At 41.0% G+C, this 21120-nt stretch overlaps 1 protein-coding gene across 6 annotated transcripts; it reads left to right on the forward strand.

Annotated features, from left to right (window-relative positions):
- Positions 1-1408: 1408 nt before the first annotated feature.
- LOC121558182 (gasdermin-E) lies at positions 1409-19511 on the forward strand. 6 transcript variants are annotated; one of them, XM_041871677.1, is made up of 12 exons: positions 1409-1691; positions 1948-2158; positions 3383-3409; positions 3787-4039; positions 5273-5477; positions 5856-6030; positions 8805-8925; positions 11203-11328; positions 11429-11556; positions 16137-16308; positions 16417-16490; positions 19133-19511. In XM_041871677.1, the coding sequence occupies exons 4-12, from the start codon at positions 3817-3819 to the stop codon at positions 19358-19360; spliced, it is 1452 nt and encodes a 483-aa protein (XP_041727611.1). In that variant the 5' UTR covers positions 1409-1691; positions 1948-2158; positions 3383-3409; positions 3787-3816; the 3' UTR covers positions 19361-19511. The 6 variants fall into 6 exon arrangements, with proteins under 6 accessions (XP_041727611.1, XP_041727610.1, XP_041727609.1 ...); XM_041871676.1 differs by lacking the exon at positions 1409-1691 and having other exon boundaries at positions 2137-2158; positions 3383-3460; XM_041871675.2 differs by lacking the exons at positions 1409-1691; positions 1948-2158 and adding an exon at positions 2168-2396 and having other exon boundaries at positions 3383-3460.
- Positions 19512-21120: the final 1609 nt, after the last annotated feature.

Consider the following 21120-nt stretch of genomic DNA (forward strand, 5'->3'; position numbering starts at 1 on the left):
ATTCACTTCATAATTCCCGCTTAAGGAATCAACCTGACTCAGTCTAACTAAGCCCCGGATTTCTGGCCCACTCCTGCGAGTCGCCCCGTTTTGAGGTCTTTCCAGATTAACGGTGCCCTAAAAATGCATACGTATCCCAACATTAATTGCCAATCCATTGTCACCCGTTACCAATGAAATATAAAGTTCTACCGTTCCTTTTGCTCTAAATTTGCCATTGTCACCCGTTACCAATGAAATAAATTTTGGCAGACTCTAGTCGACCAGCAACAACGCCACCTGAGGCCAGGTTATAATGGAACATCTCTTCAATGTACACAAGTCATATCCAATCTAACAAACTCCGAAGCGGTAAGAACACTCACCCTTTTTTCCCTCAGAGAGAGTTAGCTCGGCGATTGACTGAAACACAGAGGAGACGCAAACCCAAGCCCCACGTTGGGCGCCATTATGTCGTATATGATGAATGGTGGCAATTATCGCTGTCAACAAAAGAGTCCGATCTATGCTGCATCGTGTTAGAGGCTTTTATTCATACCACGAGGTTACAGCATAAATTACAGACACGCGTTGTCCGGAGAACGGCTCCTCAAGATTGCTATGGCCGTTCTAACGTCTCATCGTTTAACCCCTATTTATAAACACTGATGCCCCCTCTTCTGGCCAATCACCAGTCTCCCCTGTCTACAACCCACCTCCTGTCTGTGATATGTGGTATTACACCTAAAACATTCCCTCTTGATACTACCATAAACAACATTCTATTTCTTCATGAAAAACATTTAACAAAGGCATAATCTTCAGATACTATAATACCATTGTAAATCTGTGGAAAGACGTGAAGATTGCTGTTCACCGCCGCTCCCAATCTAATTTAACAGAGCTTGAGAAAATATGCAAGGAAGAATGGGTAGAAAATCCCCAAATCCAGATGTGCAAAGCTGATACAGACATACCCAAGACGACTCAAAGCTGTAATCGCCGCCAAAGGTGATTCTACAAAGTATTGACTTTGAATACTTATGTAAATGAGTGTGAATACTTATGTAAATGAGATATTTCTGTATTTCATTTTCAATATATTTGCAAACAAACTGTGGAGGCATTTGGAATGCAACTCCTGTGTAATTGTGAGAAGTGGGTGTGGCAAAGACACTCCTCCTATAGGCTTGCGACTGACACATCCCTCTCAGAGATTGACCACTGACTGAGTCCCAAGGACCTGGAGGAAGAACGGTGAGAAGCTGGTCTGTATTGAAGCTCTTGCAGATTGCTTCAACAGAGATATGAAATACATGCTTTGGAAAGCTTTTTGTAAAATGATGTTTACACTAGGTTCAATGCTATATTGAGAAGGCTTGTTTAGACTCATTTTTATTTAGTTTTTTGTCTGTCCTTTCTGTTTATCTGTTGTAGCCTGAGACACTATTCTCCACCATCTCCTCATCTGTCTCCTTGTTTCCTGTGGACCTGCCAACGTTTGCCTCAGTGACACATCACTTAGTGAAGAACATGGATCTTGATGGCAACCTGATACCTGTGCCCTCTCTGAACAACTTAGGCAAACTGACCCCTCGCTCACTGGTTCCAAACGCCTGCCACCGACTTTCTTTTTCTGGAAAAAAGCTAAACAAATGCGTGCCGACTGACATACAGTACTGTGCTCACCGGAGACACACCCTTAACCCCAGGTAAACACCAGAGCAGCCCATCATTTAACATAGAAATGTTCTAGGCTACACACATGTATTTAAACTTGCTGATTTATACAACCTATATGTTCTCTTTACCGCAGTAGGCTGTTGTTGAGAAAGTTATTAGATTTTATTATTCATGCTACTCTATGTATGAATCGATTAGGAAAATGATCATGTCATGGACGTGGCTGTTACAGATATATGTTTTGTGCCATAACAGAGTCCATGCTAATGTTGAACTTTCCGTCAGTTGTCAAGGAGAGTGACATTGTGGACTACAGTGGGACATTTTGTTACAGCAGAGAAGCCATTGTAGACGTGGGGACACAATTGGCGACAGATGCAGTGGATTTAAACTTTAATTCTGGGACTGAACATGCCTCCACACTCGAGTCGTCCTTTGGCAGACTGAAGAAAGAGAAAGAGGAAGTGAATGGGTTATTTAGCGACTCAAAAGACAAGTAAGCTACCCTCTTATATATGGGGAAGAGGACGTTTAAAAAGGAAGTAACATCTTTATAAACACACACACTATGATCGGTGAAACCTGCTGTGCTGGTTTAAAGTACCAAAAGAGCGGAAATTAAATTGTTTTCAACTGAAAGGCGATGCACAGAGTTACCCATGATGTTACACAGCGATTGAAGTCAATAATTGTCAGAATCTCTAGGACCTGGAGGAAGAAACTGTGAAAACCTGGTAACTATTGAAGCTATTGCAGGTTATTAAATACTATAATGAAATACTGCTCTTTCAGGTTATGCTTTGGATACATATATGGGTCGGACAGCTGTGACATCATTGATAATATAATGTTGGAAGCACAGCCATGCACAGAAAAAGGTGCTATCTAGAACCTAAAAGTCCTCATAGGAGAACCCTTTTGTTCCCAGTAGAACAGTTTTGGGTTCCATGTAGAACCCTTTCCACAGAAGGTTCTACATGGAACCCAAAATGGTTCTACCTGGAACCAAAAAGGGTTCTCCTAGATATCTGTGTATGGGTGTAGTCGCACATGCATAACCACAGATGTAGGCTGTTTAAAGTGGTAGGCAACACGTCTGTGGTAAGCACAAAGCGTTGGTGTCAACTTTCTGAATTCGTTAGTAACAGAAGTTGGACTGACATATTTTCAAGCACATTTGGTAGATATGCCAAATTCAAACACGTTACCTTGCATCTTATTTAATAGTACATTCCCTTTACATTGCTTATTTGGATCAAGATCAAACTATTTTCAACTCTCAAAGTCCAGGGTAAGAGGTGTTATTTTAGTTTCATTTGATTGTTTATTTCATACCCTTAGTGTAAGAGTATTTGGCTTTACAGAAAACTTGAATTAGTAGTGAATGTTAGGTTGTTGGCTTTCTGTTGATCTCTGTTGTTTTAAAAATACTTCTAATTTTAAAAGATCCTGACTTGAAATCCTAAATTAGGTGTCAGATATTCAGCAAATGATCTATTAGGAACATGTTATTATGAATATGAGGTATAAAAATGGTGGCATTCTCCTTTAAATTTGTACAGGGCTCTTTACATAGTTTAAGTACAAACCAGATTATAATTCCCGGTAATTTGGCAAGTACCAAGGACATAAAAATGTATGACCAATTCCCTGCACCCTGCATTTGAGACATTCTAGTATGTCATTCTTAATAACATATTGTATCTTTACAATCTTTCAGTGTCGTAAGGACCCAGGGGAAGAAACGGTGAGAACCTAGTATTGAAGCTCTTGCTGATTTTTGCGACATAAAGATTAAGTAAGAAAACAGACTGCATGCTATTGATAGCCTTGAATGATACACAACCAATGTTTTTGACTGAAATTATATCCTGTTTGTCTTTATATCCTGTTTCCTGTCTTGTCAAAAGCAATGCTACTCTGTTCTGATACTCTTTTTCACTGGAAAGGGAACCTTTCAAAAAGATTGTGTTTGCATTATTGAGTGTCTTGCCATCTTTCATGTGTGTGAAATGTATTTAGAATGCTCCTCAGAAGCTGTTGTAATGAATGAGTGTTCATGTCTTTATCCTAGTTTTGTTTATTAAATGTCTTTCTCATTTGTGTCTTTGTCATCTGCTGCAGCCAGAAACACGATCCACCACCATCTCTCAAATGTTTTCCAAAGCCACAAAAGCCTTCGTGAAGGACACAGATCATGATGGACGCCTGATTCCGGTGTCCAGTCTGAACGACACAGACAAACTGAATCTCCGATCACTCATTGTCAAGACCAGGCACAGATGCTTCTGGCAGGAACCCAAATACCAGTCCCCTGGTTTTACCCTCAGTGATGTCCTGAAGCCTGGAGAGCCTGGAGATGCACCTTTAAGCCCAAGTAAGCACCAGAGCAGCCCTTTAGTGAAGAATAACTATGGGTTGTTGTTGTTCTAAAATATCTGACCATTGATTTTCATTATTTATCCTACTCTTGCCTTTCTGAATAAATTATGAAAATGATCAGGTTGTGGATGTGGCTGTTATAGATACACTACATGCCCAAAAGTACGTGAACATCCTGCTCGTCGAACATCTCATTCCAAAATCTTGGGCATTAATATAGAGTTGGACCCCCCCTTTGCTGCTATAACGGCCTCCACTCTTCTGGGAAGTCTTTCCACTAGATGTTGGAACATTGCTGCGGGGACTTCCATTCAGCCACAAGAGCATTAGTGAGGTCGGGCACTGATGTTGGGCGATTAGGCCTGGCTCGTAGTCGGCGTTCCAATTCATCCCAAAGGTGTTCGATGGGGTTGAGGTCAGGGCTCTGTGCAGGCCAGTCAAGTTCTAACACATATCTCAACAAACCATTTCTGTATGGACCTCGCTTTGTGCACGGGGGGCATTGTCATGCTGAAACAGGAAAGGGCCTTCCCCAAACTGTTGCCACAAAGTTGGATGCACAGAATCGTCTACAATGTCATTGTATGCTGTAGTGTTAAGATTTCCCTTCACTGGAACTAAGGGGCCTAGACTGAACCATGAAAAACAGCCCCAGACCATTATTCCACCTCCACCAAACTTTACAGTTGGCACTCTGCATTGGGGCAGGTAGTGTTCTCCTGGCATCCACCAAACCCAGATTCGTCCTTCGGACTGCCAGATGGTGAAGCGTAATTCATCACTCCAGAGAACGTGTTTCCATTGCTCCATAGTCCAATGGCGGCGAGCTTTATACCACTCCAGCCAACGCATGGCATTGCGCATGGTGATCTTAGGCTTGTGTGCGGCTGCTCGGCCATGGAAACCCATTTCATGAAGCTCCCGACAAACAGTTCTTGTGCTGAAATTTTGCGAACTGACTTGTTGGAAAGGTGGCATCCTAGGACGATGCCACGTTGAAAGTCACTGAGCTCTTCAGTACGGGCCATTCTACTGCCAATATTTGTCTATGGAGATTGCATGGCTGTGTGCTCGGTTTTATACACATGTCAGCAACGGGTGTGGCTGAAATAGCCAAATCCACTAATTTGAAGGGGTGTCCACATACTTTTGTAAACGTAGTGTATTGTATATATGCTGTGGTATAGTAGCATAGAGGATTCCATTCTAATGTTGAACGTTCCTTCAGCTGTCAAGGAGTGTGACTTTGTGGACTACAGTGGGACATTTGGTGACAAGAAAGAAATGAACGCAGACGGAAACGTGCAGGCAAAGGTGGCTGATTTCAAATTTACCTTGGGAGGGAAATGGTCCACCAAACAGAAGCTGTCCCTTGGCAGCCTGAACAAAGAGAAGGTTGATGTGAAGGAGTTATATAACTACTCAAAAGACAGGTGAGTTACCCTATACTGGACGTATGTTCAATACAGTCATATACAGTCATAATACATCATACAGTTCACCTTCCCAAGGAGTCAATATTTAGACCCAAGACCAGCAGGCAAAACTGGTTGCAATGACATCAGGCAGGTATATTTTGTGTAAAAATTACAATTTCAGGTTGAAGTTCTTTCAGATAACAAAGAATTGGAACTGTACTGGTTTCGCAACTTCCTAATACTTAAAATATATCCTCACTGATTTCCCTATTATCTTAGCTTAAAGTGCCAATCTATGATTGGTACATACATTTTTTGAATTTTAAAGTAGATTTCCAGTGTTTCCAGATTTCTATGAAATCTGACATACTGTATAATGGGTCCCTCCTGCAGAGTTATGGACATGTCCCATCCTGTGATCAAGCAGACCCGTGTGAATCCAAGGGCAGTGTTAGGCGTCTTGACGGAGAGGATTATGACGTCATTACCTTGCCCGGTCACAAACAATGTCCGGATGCACGGCAATGTAGGAGCCAACGTGAGCGCCTTTGTGGCCCTGAGCGGGAAGGTAGGAGGAAAGATTAACAAGCGTTCTACTGAAGTGGCTTGCCAAAGTATTCACCCCCCTTGGCATTTTTCCTATTTTGTTGCCTTACAACCTGGAATGAAAATTGATTTTTGGGGGGTTTGTATCATTTGATTTACACAACATGCCTAACACTTTGAAGATGCAAAATATTTTTTGTGTGTGAAACAAACAAGAAATAAAACAAAAAAACAGAACTTGAGTGTGCATAACTATTCAGCCCCCCAAAGTCAATACTTTGTAGAGCCACCTTTTGCAGAAAATACAGCTGCAAGTTTCTTGGGGTATGTCTCTTTAAGCTTGGCATATCTAGCCACTGGGATTTTTGCCCATTCTTCAAGGCAAAACTTCTCCAGCTCCTTCAAGTTGGATGGGTTCCGCTGGTGTACAGCAATATTTAAGTCATACCACAGATTCTCAATTGGATTGAGGTCTGGGCTTTGACTAGGTCATTCCAAGACATTTAAATGTTTCCCCTTAAACCACTTGAGTGTTGCTTTAGCAGTATGCTTAGGGTCATTGTCCTGCTGGAAGGTGAACCTCCGTCCCAGTCTCAAATCTCCGGAAGACTGAAACAGGTTTCCCTCAAGAATTTCCCTGTATTTAGCGCCATCCATCATTCCTTCAATTCTGACCAGTTTCCCAGTCCCTGCCGAGGAAAAACATCCCCACAGCATGATGCTGCCACCACCATGCTTCACTGTGGGGATGGTGTTCTCAGGGTGATGAGAGGTGTTGGGTTTGCGCCAGACATAGCGTTTTCCTTGATGGCCAAAAAGCTCAATTTTAGTCTCATCTGACCAGAGTACCTTCTTCCATGTTTGGGGAGTCTCCCACATGCCTTTTGGTGAACACCAAATGTGTTTGCTTATTTATTTATTTAAGCAATGGCTTTTTTTTGGCCACTCTTCCGTAAAGCCCATCTCTGTGGAGTGTACGGCTTAAAGTGGTCCTATGGACCAATCTCCACTGTGGAGCTTTGCAGCTCCTTCAGGGTTATCTTTGGTCTCTTTGTTGCCTCTCTGATTAATGCCCTCCTTGCCTGGTCCGTGAGATTTGGTGGGCGGACCTTTCTTGGCAGGTTTGTTGTGGTGCCATATTCTTTCAATTTTTTGATAATGGATTTAATGGTGCTCCGTGGGATGTTCAAAGTTTCTGATATTTTTGTATAACCCAACCCTGATCTGTACTTCTCCACAATTTTGTCCCTGACCTGTTTGGAGAGCTCATTGGTCTTCATGGTGCCACTTGCTTGGTGGTGCCCCTTGCTTAGTGGTGTTGCAGACTCTGGGGCCTTTCAGAACAGGTGTATATATACTGAGATCATGTGACAAATCATGTGACACTTAGATTGCACACAGGTGGACTTTATTTATCTAATTATGTGTCTTCTGAAGTGTAATTGGTTGCACCAGATCTTATTTAGGGGCTTCATAGCAAAGGGGGTGAATACATATGCACGCACCACTTTTCCGTTATTTATTTTTTAGAATAAGTAATTTTTTTCATTTCACTTCACCAATTTGGACTATTTTGTGTATGTCCGTTACATGAAATCCAAATAAAAATCCATTTAAATTACAGGTTGTAATGCAACAAAATAGGAAAAACACCAAGGGGGATGAATACTTTTGCAAGGCACTGTATTTCTGGTTACTCAGATTTAGATGATCCCTGTAAAATAGATTTTTTTATATCAATAATCTCACTTTATGATAGCTAGGCCTTCATAAATAAAGTAAATGTCAAGACCATATTGACAGATAACAGATGTCTGTTCAGTAGTGGTAATAGTCACAGATGTCTGTTCAATTGTGGTAATAGTCACAGATGTCTGTTCAGTAGTGGTAATGCTATCTCTTGCTCTAGTCAGAATGCTGTAGCTGGGTCGTTCCATGAAAAGAGTACCTTTGATATTTAAAGTACAATTTTTTTTATATGAATAAAGACTTTCTATAATGCCACAATTCAGCATTTTGACATGTCAGTCCGTGCACCCTCTGTGACTTCTAGAAATTTTTTAACCCACTTATTCCAAAATGTCTCCACATTTTCACCATCATTGTAAAGCCCTAGTTCTTTTGTTGTTTTGACAGTCATTTCTGAAGATTATTATTTATTTCATGTGATTAGTGATTCATTTACGTCTGGTCCCTCATTTTAAGGTCAACCCTGTTACGTGAACTGAACTCTCGTTTTAATATGGTGAAACTTTTCTCTGAATAAATATTCAACATCTAATAGTGAAATCATAGTGTAAAAGCAGGTAAGCTGGTTCTACTCTTTTTAGGCAATTTTGTGGTGGAAAACTGAGCGGGTCGAGCGTAAGACTTCAAACCTGTTATCCATAGATACAAATAAAAAAATGGTGAAGCTTGCATTCAATTGCCACTCCCTGCAAACAACAAGCTTCCATTCCCTCTGTCACAAGGATATTTATGGCTGATTTAAAATGGTCAACCCTGTTACGGTCAACCTTGTTACTTAACAGGCACTTACTATAGTCATAAAAAAAACAAAAAACTCTTGATGGGAAACATGTTTTTTTATGAAGTTGAAGCTGTGCTCTTTATGACAGACTGTTCAAATTAGGTGAAATCCCAAAATAAATTTGAGCAAGTTACACTTCTCAAAAGGCACCAAATAGTTTTTTGTCATTAGAACCACTTACTGAAAATGTAATGGTGTAGTAGAGGTGACTATCTGGGTCATCTGTGTCCCAAACGTATCTGACTGATTTGACATTTTCTCCACAGGCTTCTATGAAGCAGAGCGGCAGTACTCAGACAGATAGGGATGTGTCACTGGGTATTCCTGCAAATACTGTCATGGCCTACAGTCTGATTGAACTCTTCGTCAAATGCAATGGACAGTTTGGTGAGGAAGTGTATGGTTTATCAATATAATAATAATAATAATAATAATAATAATAATAATAATATCCCAGGTATAGCTGCATGGTTAAGTACTGTGATGGAAATGTTAATGTTGGTGCTTTTCGATTCTACACATATCTATGTTCTATTCACGTGCTGTTCTAATAACCCATTTCTGTGTTCATAAAAGTGATGGATCGGACGAATCCTCACTTATCAGTATCTGCAATTTGGCAGTACGCCCAGACCTTGTTTTGAGAACAAAAGATATCTCTGTTTCAAGGTCTCAGCTTAGAGAGAAGAAGCCTCGTGAGATATTGGTCTGTCACATGTTATGAACCAGTATTGGTTGGTCACACGAATGAAGCAAAACAATAATGATTAATTAATTATGCTAGATCATGCAAATATAACTTGTCTGTGTATAGCCATATACAGTTGAAGTCGGAAGTTTACATACACCTTAGCCAAATACATTTAAACTCAGTTTTTCACAATTCCTGACATTTAATCCTAGTATAAATTCCCTGTCTTAGGTCAGTTAGGATCACCACTTTATTTTAAGAATGTGAAATGTCAGAATAATAGTAGAGAGAATTATTTATTTCAGCTTTTATTTATTTCATCACATTCCCATTGGGTCAGAAGTTTACATACACTCAATTAGTATTTGGTAGCATTGCCTTTAAATTGTTTAACTTGGGTCAAACATTTTGGGTAGCCTTCCACAAGCTTCACACAACAAGTTGGGTGAATTTTGGCCCATTCCTCCTGACAGAGCTGGTGTAATTGAGTCAGGTTTGTAGGCCTCCTTGCGCGCACACGCTTTTTCAGTTCTGCCCACACATTTTCTATAGGATTGAGGTCAGGGCTATGTGATGCTACTCCAATACTTTGACTTTGTTGTCCTTAAGCCATTTTGCCACAACTTTGGAAGTATGCTTGGGGTCATTGTCCATTTGGAAGACCCATTTGCGACCAAGCTTTAACTTCCTGACTGATGTCTTGAGATGTTGCTTCAATATATTCACATAATTTTCCTTCCTCATGATGCCATCTATTTTGTGAAGTGCACCAGTCCCTCCTGCAGCAAAGCACCCCCACAGCTTGATGCTCCAACCCCCGTGCTTCACGGTTGGGATGGTGTTCTTCGGCTTGCAAGCCACCCCCTTTTTCCTCCAAACATAACGATGGTCATTATGGCCAAACAGTTCTATTTTTGTTTCATCAGACCAGAGGACATTTCTCCAAAAAGTAAGATCTTTGTCCCCATGTGCAGTTGCAAACCGTAGTCTGGCTTTTTTATGGCGGTTTTGGAGCAGTGGCTTCTTCCTTGCTGAGTGGCCTTTCAGGTTATGTCGATATAGGACTAGTTTTACTGTGGATATAGATACTTTTGTACCTGTTTCCTCCAGCATCTTCACAAGGTCCTTTGCTGTTGTTCTGGGATTGATTTGCACTTTTCGCACCAAAGTACGTTAATCTCTAGGAGACAGAATGTGTCTCCTTCCTGAGTGGTATGACGGCTGCGTGGTCCCATGGTTTTTATAATTGCGTACTATTGTTTGTACAGATGAACGTGGTACCTTCAGGCATTTGGAAATTGCTCCCAAGGATGAACCAGACTTGTGGAGGTCTACAATTGTTTTGCTGAGGTCTTGGCTGATTTCTTTAGATTTTCCCATGATGTCAAGCAAAGAGGCACTGAGTTTGAAGGTAGGCCTTGAAATACATCCACAGGTACACCTCCAATTGACTCAAATGATGTAAATTAGCCTATCAGAAGCTTCTAAAGCCATGACATCATTTTCTGGAATTTTCCAAGCTGTTTAAAGGCACAGTCAATTTAGTGTATGTAAACTTCTGACCCACTGGAATTGTGATACAGTGAAATAATCTGTCTGTAAACAATTATTGTTAAAATTACTTGTGTCATGCACAAAGTAGATGTCCTAACCGACTTGCCAAAACTATAGTTTGTTAACAAGAAATTTGTGGAGTGGTTGAAAAACGACTTAAACTGTATAAGACAACTGCTTGGACTGCCCCAGCAGAGCTTCTGACAGACATTCACTATGGTTCATTAAGTTTGTTGGAACCTCTCCAGCGCGCTGACAATAAAGGATGATTTATTTAAGATTGACTTTGAGTGTCCCTGTGTAAGAACAGTACCATGATAAAGTACACGCCAGCTTCTATGTTCCTCAGTGTATTTAGTACAGCCACTGTATCTGTCTGTGTGTGACTGGTTATGGCTGTTGTCTGCTCTTGTCCACAGAGCTGTGCCTCATCCGCAACAATGGGGGCTTTGAAAAGGTTAAGTCAAATTATGAGTTTGAAGAGGATGGAATTATGGACCTGGTGTGCGACTTTGACGCCAACAGCCCCCTAAATCGAAACAAAGGTAATAATGCCAGTGGAGGCTAATGTCTCCTGTCTAGTGGTCAACATGTAGTCTACTGAATGGAATGTTCAAAATGGTCTCTGTGTTGTTTGTGTGACAGAACTGGAGAAACTGAGTAGTCATTTCCGGCTGCTGTCAGTCCTGCCAGCGGCCAAACGCTCCTCTCTGCTCCAGCTCCTCAAGACAACCATGGAGGATGGAGAGGCAGTCAGTGTGCTGGAGAGTGTGGTGAGTGGTAGAGGTCTTCACGGGTCCAGCAGATCCGAGATCCGACCGCAGCAGGGGCACGTTGTCAGTTTCAGCTGGACATAAGCTATACGTTTTATTGAGTTGCAATTGGAACAGATAACAAGAGGACGGGTCCAATCAGGTCCAGTTGGTAAATCAATTTTAATTGCACATACCCGAGAACTGTGGCAATTAGATCCGACCCAGATCCAAGACAATTCCGAATTTAGGACCCAGACCCGAACCCACTCGGGTCCCGGTCCTAAATTCGGACTTGTCTCGGATCTGGGTCAGATCTAATTGCCAGGGTTCTCGGGTATGTGCAATTAAAATTGATTTACCAACTGGACCTGATTGGACCTGTCCTCTTATCTGTTCCAATTGCAACTCAATAAAACATATAGCTTATGTCCAGCTGAAACTGACAACGTGCCCCTGCTGCTGAGGAGCGATAGAGAGTAAAAAGAGTATTGGCCTTGGCTACTGTTATTTGTGAAGATGGAGGCCTTTTTCATTGAAGTAAAATGAAAGTTAGAGGAGAAAGAGTGTAGTGAAAAGAAGCCGACAAGGGGAATGTCCTCCGTGGGACAAGTTTTAATACTGTAGTGGACAAATATGAGAAGAATGTTGGCACAGCCAAATGGACTGTGTGCAACTCGCTATAAAGGTTTGATGCAATTTTCGAACTTTTATTTATTTATTTTCGTATTATCATTTGTTTTATTATTATTATTGTATATCATTATTATTGTATGCCTATTTAATAATCTAAACCAGTTATTTAAATATGCAGTGTTTTGTTTCATTTTGTTGAGCGGTATCCACAGTTCAATTTATTCAGACCCCTAATATTACACACTAAGGCGGTATCCACAGAATCTATTCTGCCCGTTCAGATCCCTGGCAATATACTAAGGCGGTATCCACAGAGTCTACCCCGCCCGTTCAGTCCTCTGGAGTTCTACTTTCTTAGTTCTCCGAAGCGGTATCCACAGGTACATTTCCGTTCAGCCCTCAAGTACTATATTTCCTTAATACACCTAGAGCGGTATCCATAGGTACCTGTCCGTTTTTTCCTAAATTTAGCCTGTAGTTCGGGAGAGACATCCGATACATTACCTCCGAATCAGCTGATCCAAACCACACAAATGTCTATGCTAAAAAGTAAGAACTCTGCTTAACTCTTTTACAGTGGCCACTGTGTTTTGTGTGGTTCGTTCAGCCTCCTCCGGATGTATCAATACCCGTCTAATCCCTTTTTCCAGTCCCTTCGTGGTCGCCAATTATGTTGTGGAAAATTGTCCTTATCCTCATTAAAAAATAAAGTACATCCAGAGTTTTTGTAGAATCAAGATATACTTTATTGCACAAGCAATAGAGCCGAGGTGGTCTGCAGAGCAACTAACTCTCCAACCCTCAGTTCTCAGTTTATATACAGTTCCATTATTGCTCATAGTACACGCCTTTTTTAGCTTAATCCCTCCCTGGTTAGTTCCTCCACCATTGTTTCCAATCTTAACATCTTGACCGTCCCGCCCACTTGTTTATTCTTTAATAGAACAATCTGACTTCTTTTCCAAGACCAAACCCTGTCATGTAAAAAATAACAGAGCCATTTCATCTCTGTTTTAACATTTTAAATGGTTCTTAATCCATAGGCATATAGGGCATATAGGCGTTGCATGCATAATTCATATAATTGGTTTGTTATGTTGTCTGCCCTTAATTGAGACAGAGTAGTTAACTAAAGATCTCCAATGGCACTCACCTTTATTGGTAATTGCTGCAATATAGGCCTTTTCAACACTTGTGTGAAGGTTTAATTCTGTTGAGCCATTTTCTTTGACCAAATTAAGTTCCAACTGTAATGTTGTGTTTGATGCAATATAATAGAATTACCGCTAGGCCTACTATAGGGCTACTACTATAGGGCTGCTACTACTATAGGGCTGCTACTACTATAGGGCTGCTACTACTATAGGGCTGCTACTACTACTATAGGGCTGCTACTACTACTATAGGGCTACTACCTTAGGACTACTACTATAGGGCTACTACTACTATAGGGCTGCTACTACTATAGGGCTGCTACTATAGGGCTACTACTATAGGGCTGCTACTACTATAGGGCTGCTACTACTATAGGGCTGCTACTATAGGGCTGCTACTATAGGGCTGCTACTATAGGGCTGCTACTACTACTAGGGCTGCTACTATAGGGCTGCTACTACTATAGGGCTACTACTATAGGGCTGCTACTACTACTATAGGGCTGCTACTACTACTATAGGGCTGCTACTACTACTATAGGGCTGCTACTACTATAGGACTGCTACTACTATAGGGCTACTACTATAGGGCTGCTACTACTATAGGGCTGCTACTACTATAGGGCTGCTACTACTACTATAGGGCTACTACTACTATAGGGCTGCTACTACTATAGGGCTGCTACTACTACTATAGGGCTGCTACTACTACTATAGGGCTACTACTACTATAGGGCTACTACTATAGGGCTACTACTATAGGGCTGCTACTACTATAGGGCTACTACTATAGGGCTACTCGCACTCAAACCATCACAAGGAAAAAACAAAGATGGCGAGACGCCAAACTTAATTTAATGTCGCAATATAATAAGCTGTTCCTATTTTCCCTATTAACAATGCCTTGACTTACTTCTGATATTACCCTGATAAAGTTAAGAAACTTTAGTGAAGGTGTGGCTATTACTAGGCTATAGTTCTACTGCAGGCCTATGAAGGCAGTGCGCTGACAGTTGAACTTGAGGTGAGGAAGAGTGTTTTAGACCTACCGGAGTTACTCCTTTATTCTAACAATATAATACTTATCTTTATAAAAAATATTCGGACAGAAAATTAACGAATTAGCTTCCTTCTTTATGCCTATATCTGTATAGCAGTAGTAGCCTATCTGTCAAGGATAAAGAAATGTCGGTGTCGGGAACATGGCGCCGGCATATCTCTATCATTCTCTCTGTCTCCCTAGGGCTAGCCCTAAGCTTCTCTAACTTTTATATTTATTTTCTAAAATATGAATATAATACAGTTTACCTACAGGCCTATATGCATGCAGTGCCCTGATGCATTTGCGCTCAAATCTCTGACAGCTGAACCATGAGGTGAACAATTATTGTTTTAGGAAAGTAAAAACCAATAAAACAATATAAAGTTTTGAATATGCTCCACATCGAAACACAACAAATCGTTTTTTTTTGTAGTTTGTTATAGGCAGTTTTTAAGGATACGTAAATGTGGATCATTTTGCTAATATCGCTTGTTTATTGATGACACTGGCAGCGTCCAGTCGGAGGTTTCTTTCTTTCTTTCTCTCTCTCTTTCTACTCTCGGATCTGAATGGGTCTCTCGGATCCGAACCGGCGCGGGTCTGTTTGGGTCTGTTTTTCCACGGGCCTTTTCGGAACGGGTCTGACTGTCCTCGGGTCCATTCGGAATGGGTAATTTATGCATATTGGGCCCAGTGGAAAAGCCACGGATCCATTTCGCAACGGGACCAACTTTTTGGACCCTTGAAGACCTCTAGATAGTGGGACGTACAGAAACAGGGCCCAAACACACACACACACACACACCTAATGGCAGGAATTAATATATTTGGGGGAGAAGGGGTGCTAAGCTGACATATTAAATTGTTTTAAGATGGTCATACTATGGATCATTTAGCTATTTCATTTAGAATTTTAGGACCCCTTTAGGTATCAAAAATATATTTAAAAAAAATGTATTTAGATTTTGGCCTTTACTACTAAAGCCCATAGAGACACGTTGAATAACACGTTCAGAAATGTCAAAAAAAGAAATCATAAGAAACAAGGTTTTGTAGTGTCTGTCCTAATTCTAATAGATATAAAAAAAACTCAGGATATATATATATATATATATTTTTTTTTTTTACACATTTAACCCCTTTTTTGGGGTAGGCACAAAAGTACCTTCGTACTTGCATTATTATTTTTTATCCAGTACCATTACATTCAGATTAGTCGTGTGACACTTGTGGGGGACATAGCGCAAAACGGAGAACACCATCGTGCTCGTGAGAATCTCCCATTTACACAGGGGGGTCCCATTAGTTTGTAGCCCAAACGGTTCAGACTCTACCAAACAGAAGTTGACAGATCGACATAACCGACTTCAGACGAGTCTCCTGACCCTTGTGCTGGCCATAGAGTAAAATAGAGATTACCATCGTATTCGTGGGCGTCTCCCCTTTCCATAGAGTAGTTTGTAGGTCCAACAGTTCGGAAGCTACAGATGTTTTTGTGAGACGACCGATTTTCGTGACGTCTCATGGTCTGACAAACACTGCTCTAGCTCTGCCACCTTTCACCGCAGATGTGGAAGTGCGACACTGGCAGATGCTGCAGAAATCTCTAGCTTAAACTGACGGATTTTGATGGGGATTTTTTTGTTATGCAACTTAGATTGACGCACCGGTGTGTCTATTGACTCTAGGGGGTTACTATATCAACCAGAATATCTGTAACATACTCTGTCTTAAATATACTCCCTCTATTTTTCTCTCTCTGGTCACAGCTGGATCAGACGTGTGATGGTGAGACTCCTGACCTGGGTGATCTGGAAGAGTCTGAGAGGGAGACAGTCCAGGCCATACTGGATGTTGTAGACCAATGTGTTGGGAAGGATGAGGATGAGATCAGATCCTCACTTCTCAGTGCCATCCACCTCATTGTCAGTGCCATGGACGGTGAGATAGAGAGCAATTTTCACAGGATTCTGTGTTATTATTTTATCAGTTACTGGGAAACTAGGTTCACTACTGTGGTTTTATATGTGTGCATATTTATTTCTGCAGGAATGACAGATGAGGGTATCTCTGTGTTGGGATCCTGTTGCAGTCCTCCAGTCTTACAGGCCCTGCAGATCCTGGTGAGTTCACACCTGCTTGATTGAGCCTCCAATCCTGTATGGACTGGACTTCATTTTTCTAGATTTTTGTTTATGTAAATGTATTTGGGTATATCTTCCCATTCTAAATAAACGAATATTTCTACCATTATGATAACATTGTGCCAACAGTAGCAGTAGTAACACCAATGATAGTAACCAGTGGCGATAAAAAAAAAAAAAATGTTGGTGGGGCAAACTCAATGAAAAAAGTGAATATGAATCGATACATTACTACACTACACTAACCATAGAATGCACCATCATAAATAATTACCACTCCCAGAAATGTGTTTAGAGCCACACACACAAACGTTCTAACATATGGGTTATGATCAGTGAATAGGCTACTTTCCCATATCTTTGGCTCTCATTGCACGGAAGACCATGGTAGTCCAGCATACTTTTATAGAGTAATGTTTATTTTACTTCAGAATCAATATCAGCATTGGTCTGCAATATTGCTAATCATTGTTAGAGTATTGGGACACTGCCCAACACCATTCTGAGTGTAGTTGCATCTGCCTGTTAACAAGATGCTCCGGTTATGAATAAAGCAACAAAGTTTATAAAGCTACTCCCTTGCTTCAACCATTGCATAGGTACAGTTCCACGGGTTATTACATTCTGACATGAATCATTAACAACACGTTGTAGCTAGCTAGCTGTTAGCCACCACAAGTTCTATCCAAACCACTCAGGTTGAATTATTTTCTAACTTGCTTTATTTTAATGGAGGCCTGTTCATTGGCTGATGAGCACCAATATGTTTTATCTCTACATTTACTTTATTACGCAAAGTTTGAAAATGATTTACTAGGAGATAGTTGACATGATTCATGATTACTTTTCAGCTAGCTAGCTAGAAGACGATAAACAACTATGAAATTGACACATCCAATCAAAGCTACCGGAGATAAAACGTCGATTTATCTGTGGCAAATGACATCAAGCCTTCTTGGGCGGGCACTACTATTGAATCTCTATGGCAGCACCCATGTGGGAAACAGCTGTCTGAGTCTCCCAGTAAATAATAATAATAATATACCATTTAGCAGACGCTTTTATCCAAAGCGACTTACAGTCATGCGTGCATACATTTTTACGTATGGGTGGTCCCGGGGATCGAACCCACTACCTTGGCGTTACAAGCGCCGTGCTCTACCAGCTGAGCTACAGAGGACCACATGCTGTTGCACTGTCCCAATGAATTCACTCACCCATCTGAACCTTTGAGAATGTGCCAATCACGTGCAGCCAATTGTGCGCAACCAGAGAAGATCAATGAGGGCTTTCCCCTGGCTGGCCTCTCCACAACACAGATCACTGAAGGAGGCTGAAACAGCTGCATTAGGGAGCTGTCTTACTCAAAGTGACCAAAATAACAATACAACCGGTAAGCGAGCACGTATGCTTAATTAGCTCAAGCAAATCAAATGTGTTTGCTTACTGATATAATATAATGTTGTGACGTGAATGAAAGCCAGAATTACATGCAAAACAGCTCCATCTCCTGGATAGTTGTGGGGCTACCCTGAATGACTCGTCTCCACTGACAGTAACACCAATGACACATTTAAGTAATTTAGGATTTTCTTAACTGAAGGCCACCCCATCTCAAATCTAAGGTCATTTAACCTTTAGTAAATTATTAAGCAAATTATTTTATTTTTAAGGCCTCCCGAGTGGGGCAGTGGTCTAAGGCACTGCATCGCAGTGCTAGCTGTGCCACTAGAGATCCTGGTTCGAATCCAGGCTCTGCCGTAGCCGGCCGTGACCGGGAGACCCATGGGGTGGCACACAATTGGCAGCGTCGTCCAGGGTAGGGGAGGGAATGGCCGGCAGGGATGTAGCTCAGTTGGTAGAGCATGGCATTTGCAACGCCAGGGTTGTGGGTTCGATTCCCACGGGGGGTATGAAAAATAAAAATAAAAAATAATGTATGGGGAGTAGTTTCAAAATCAGTTAGCACTCACTAACTGTAAGTAGCTCTGGATAAGAGCATCTGCTAAATGACTAAAATGTAATTAATCATTTTGCTCAGAGTGTAATTTCCCTTCATCTCAATTGAGTTACACCAATGACACTTTTTATTTAAACACACCAAATGATCAATGGAATCATTATATTTATGACGTACTAAAAGGGTGTGATTAGCAAATAATTGTATTTAATATAGACCCCTACCCTAATAACAGTTTGCCACTGGAAGGAATGCTCAAGATCCTTGTATATCTTTGTAATGAGTGATTTACAAGGCGGTAACACTAATGATATTAAATAAGTTTGTTTATTTTATAGCATTCAAAATAATAGATATCTCTAAATCCCAAAAACATGTCACTACCACTCTACCCATCACTACTGGGACAAGCCAATTTGTTTTCCATAAGTACTTTAAACAATGCATAGAAATAAGGTTTTGCAGTATAAATGACTTGCATTATGTTTTCACATTGATAAACAGTTCAATATCAACTAAAACATGTATAATGTCTAACTATTTGTCATTTTAAAGTGTTTTTCATTGTTGCATAGTCGAGGGATGCAAATGCCAACTTAATTCAAGAATGACCCAGAAAATAAAGCATATAAATGTTATTCCTGTGCTGCTTGTCCTCCAGGTTCAGCATGTGGCAGCAGGGAGTGGGGAGACCCTCTCTCTGAGAGATGCAGGTCTGGCTGTTCTGACTGAGGAGGAGGTGTTTGGGAGGGCAGAGAGTCTCTTTGGTCACTCTAAAGTTACACTGAAGAGAGAGGAGGACACACTGAGGACAGAGATGAAGGACCTGCCTGGATACCTTCCTCTTGTCATGAGTATCACTGTGAAAGGCCTGGCTTCTTTAGTGTAAGCTGTGAGTGAGTGAGCTAGAAAATCCTGTTTGAACTGATACACTCACGATTCCATTCCATGTTTTACTCTTGCACTAGTTGAGCTAAAGAACTAGTGAACAACAATGTATGTATCCTTGTAATGCTTTCAGTAAAGTTCAACAAACAATATCAGACGTCCCGACCTCCATTCTTCTAATCATAAGATAATATATCATAAAGGTACACTGGTGGGAGGAGGGCGGGGGGGTCCTACATTTAGAGCATTGTCTAGTGACCCACATGACAAGAACAGAAACTGAATTCTGTTAAAAATACTGTTCACCAGAATCACGTCTCCAAAAAAATCCTAAACATTTCTGTGAAGTCTGTTATTGTACTGTACAGTCATTTGAAAGTGTAAACTTTCTCACATTACCGTGCTACCAGGTGCAAAAAGTATACTTATTAAAACATAGATGAACTCCAGTACCCTGGTAATATTGATGCCTAGAATACCAGTGTGATGAAGTTTTTCTTCTTTTTAATAATGATTGTATACTCAAAGATAACATCCCCAATGCTCAACATGTGGAGTCAGTATGATGGCCCATTCCTGTGATGTCGCCGAGATTCAGTGTTTGAACAACATAGACATTTTGTCATCAGAATGCTACAGTATGTTATTACTGCAAGGCTCCTGTGATTTGTTCAAACTGAAACTAAAACTTACCCTTGAGAACTGTTATTGCAGTTTGGAACTGATAACCATCTGTTAGTGTTTGACTCTCCTACAGTACAGTGGTGAAGTATGTGGATGTGACTTTTTGACCCTGTAGTAAAAGTTAGGCCCCGTACACACTCAGGTTGTACAACTGATTCACCACACATTGGACACATGATACAGTAGGCTACTACTGTAGTTCATCTACACAAATATTTCACACAACCATTGTGCAATGTCTCCACAACACTGTTTGTGCAGAAACACTCTGTTGTATCATAACAGTTTTATCAAATGCGTTGTGCATTAGTTCTATAACTTCAGTGTGAACAGGGCCTTAAAGAAAACATTCCTCATTACACAAGCTGTGCTTAGGTAGCCTGAAGAAACTGAAATTGGATGTGGATAAGTTACTGAGCTATTACACGTAAGAACAGGAGCATTATTGGGCTCCCGAGTGGCGCAGTGGTCTAAGGCACTGTATCTCAATGCTTGATGTGTCACTACAGATCCCCTGGTTCGATTCCAGGCTGTATCACAACCGTGATTGGGTGTCCCATAGGGCGGTGCACAATTGGCACAGCGTCGTCCGGAGTAGGCCGTCATTGTAAATAAGAATTTGTTCTTAACTGACTTGCCTAGTTAAATAAAGGTAAAATAAAGTATTCTCTGGTAAACTCCAACAACCCTGAGTCTATGTAGGAAATAGAGACGTTGTTGGACACAGGGGCAGACACTCTACTTGGACCTTCCAGCTAAGCACATTGTTCATATGAACATCCAGGTACTTGTACGAACTAACCTCTGCTTTGTTGAATTGCATTTTGAAACTACTCCCCAACACTGCTTCACTGCTATGTGGATGACAACACTTATCAAACCGGAATATACCTACCAGTAATTTGGCATGTAGTCTGCTTCTCATTGAGTTCTGCCTGCTTCTAATAAAGTTACAGTATTTTCTCATGAAATAAAACAGATGTGAAGAGCAGGAATGCAAGAGTGGAAGAGGAACGTTTCCCAAGAAGGGGTTAAGATAGAGACTCCTCCTACTAGTATGTAATGAACTCTTAGCTA

This window comes from Coregonus clupeaformis, unplaced genomic scaffold (genome assembly GCF_020615455.1).
Source record: "Coregonus clupeaformis isolate EN_2021a unplaced genomic scaffold, ASM2061545v1 scaf0228, whole genome shotgun sequence".
Classification (NCBI taxonomy): Eukaryota; Metazoa; Chordata; class Actinopteri; order Salmoniformes; family Salmonidae; genus Coregonus; species Coregonus clupeaformis.

What these genes read in the sequence shown, in the direction of transcription:
- LOC121558182 (XM_041871672.2), top strand. Translation starts at nt 2,849, where the DNA reads ATGCCAAATTCAAACACGTTACCTTGCATCTTATTTAATAGTACATTC. An exon ending in TTGTGGCCCTGAGCGGGAAG is followed by an intron (nt 6,031 to 8,804) that starts GTAGGAGGAAAG and finishes TTTTCTCCACAG; the next exon opens with GCTTCTATGAAGCAGAGCGG. An exon ending in CAAATGCAATGGACAGTTTG is followed by an intron (nt 8,926 to 11,202) that starts GTGAGGAAGTGT and finishes TCTTGTCCACAG; the next exon opens with AGCTGTGCCTCATCCGCAAC.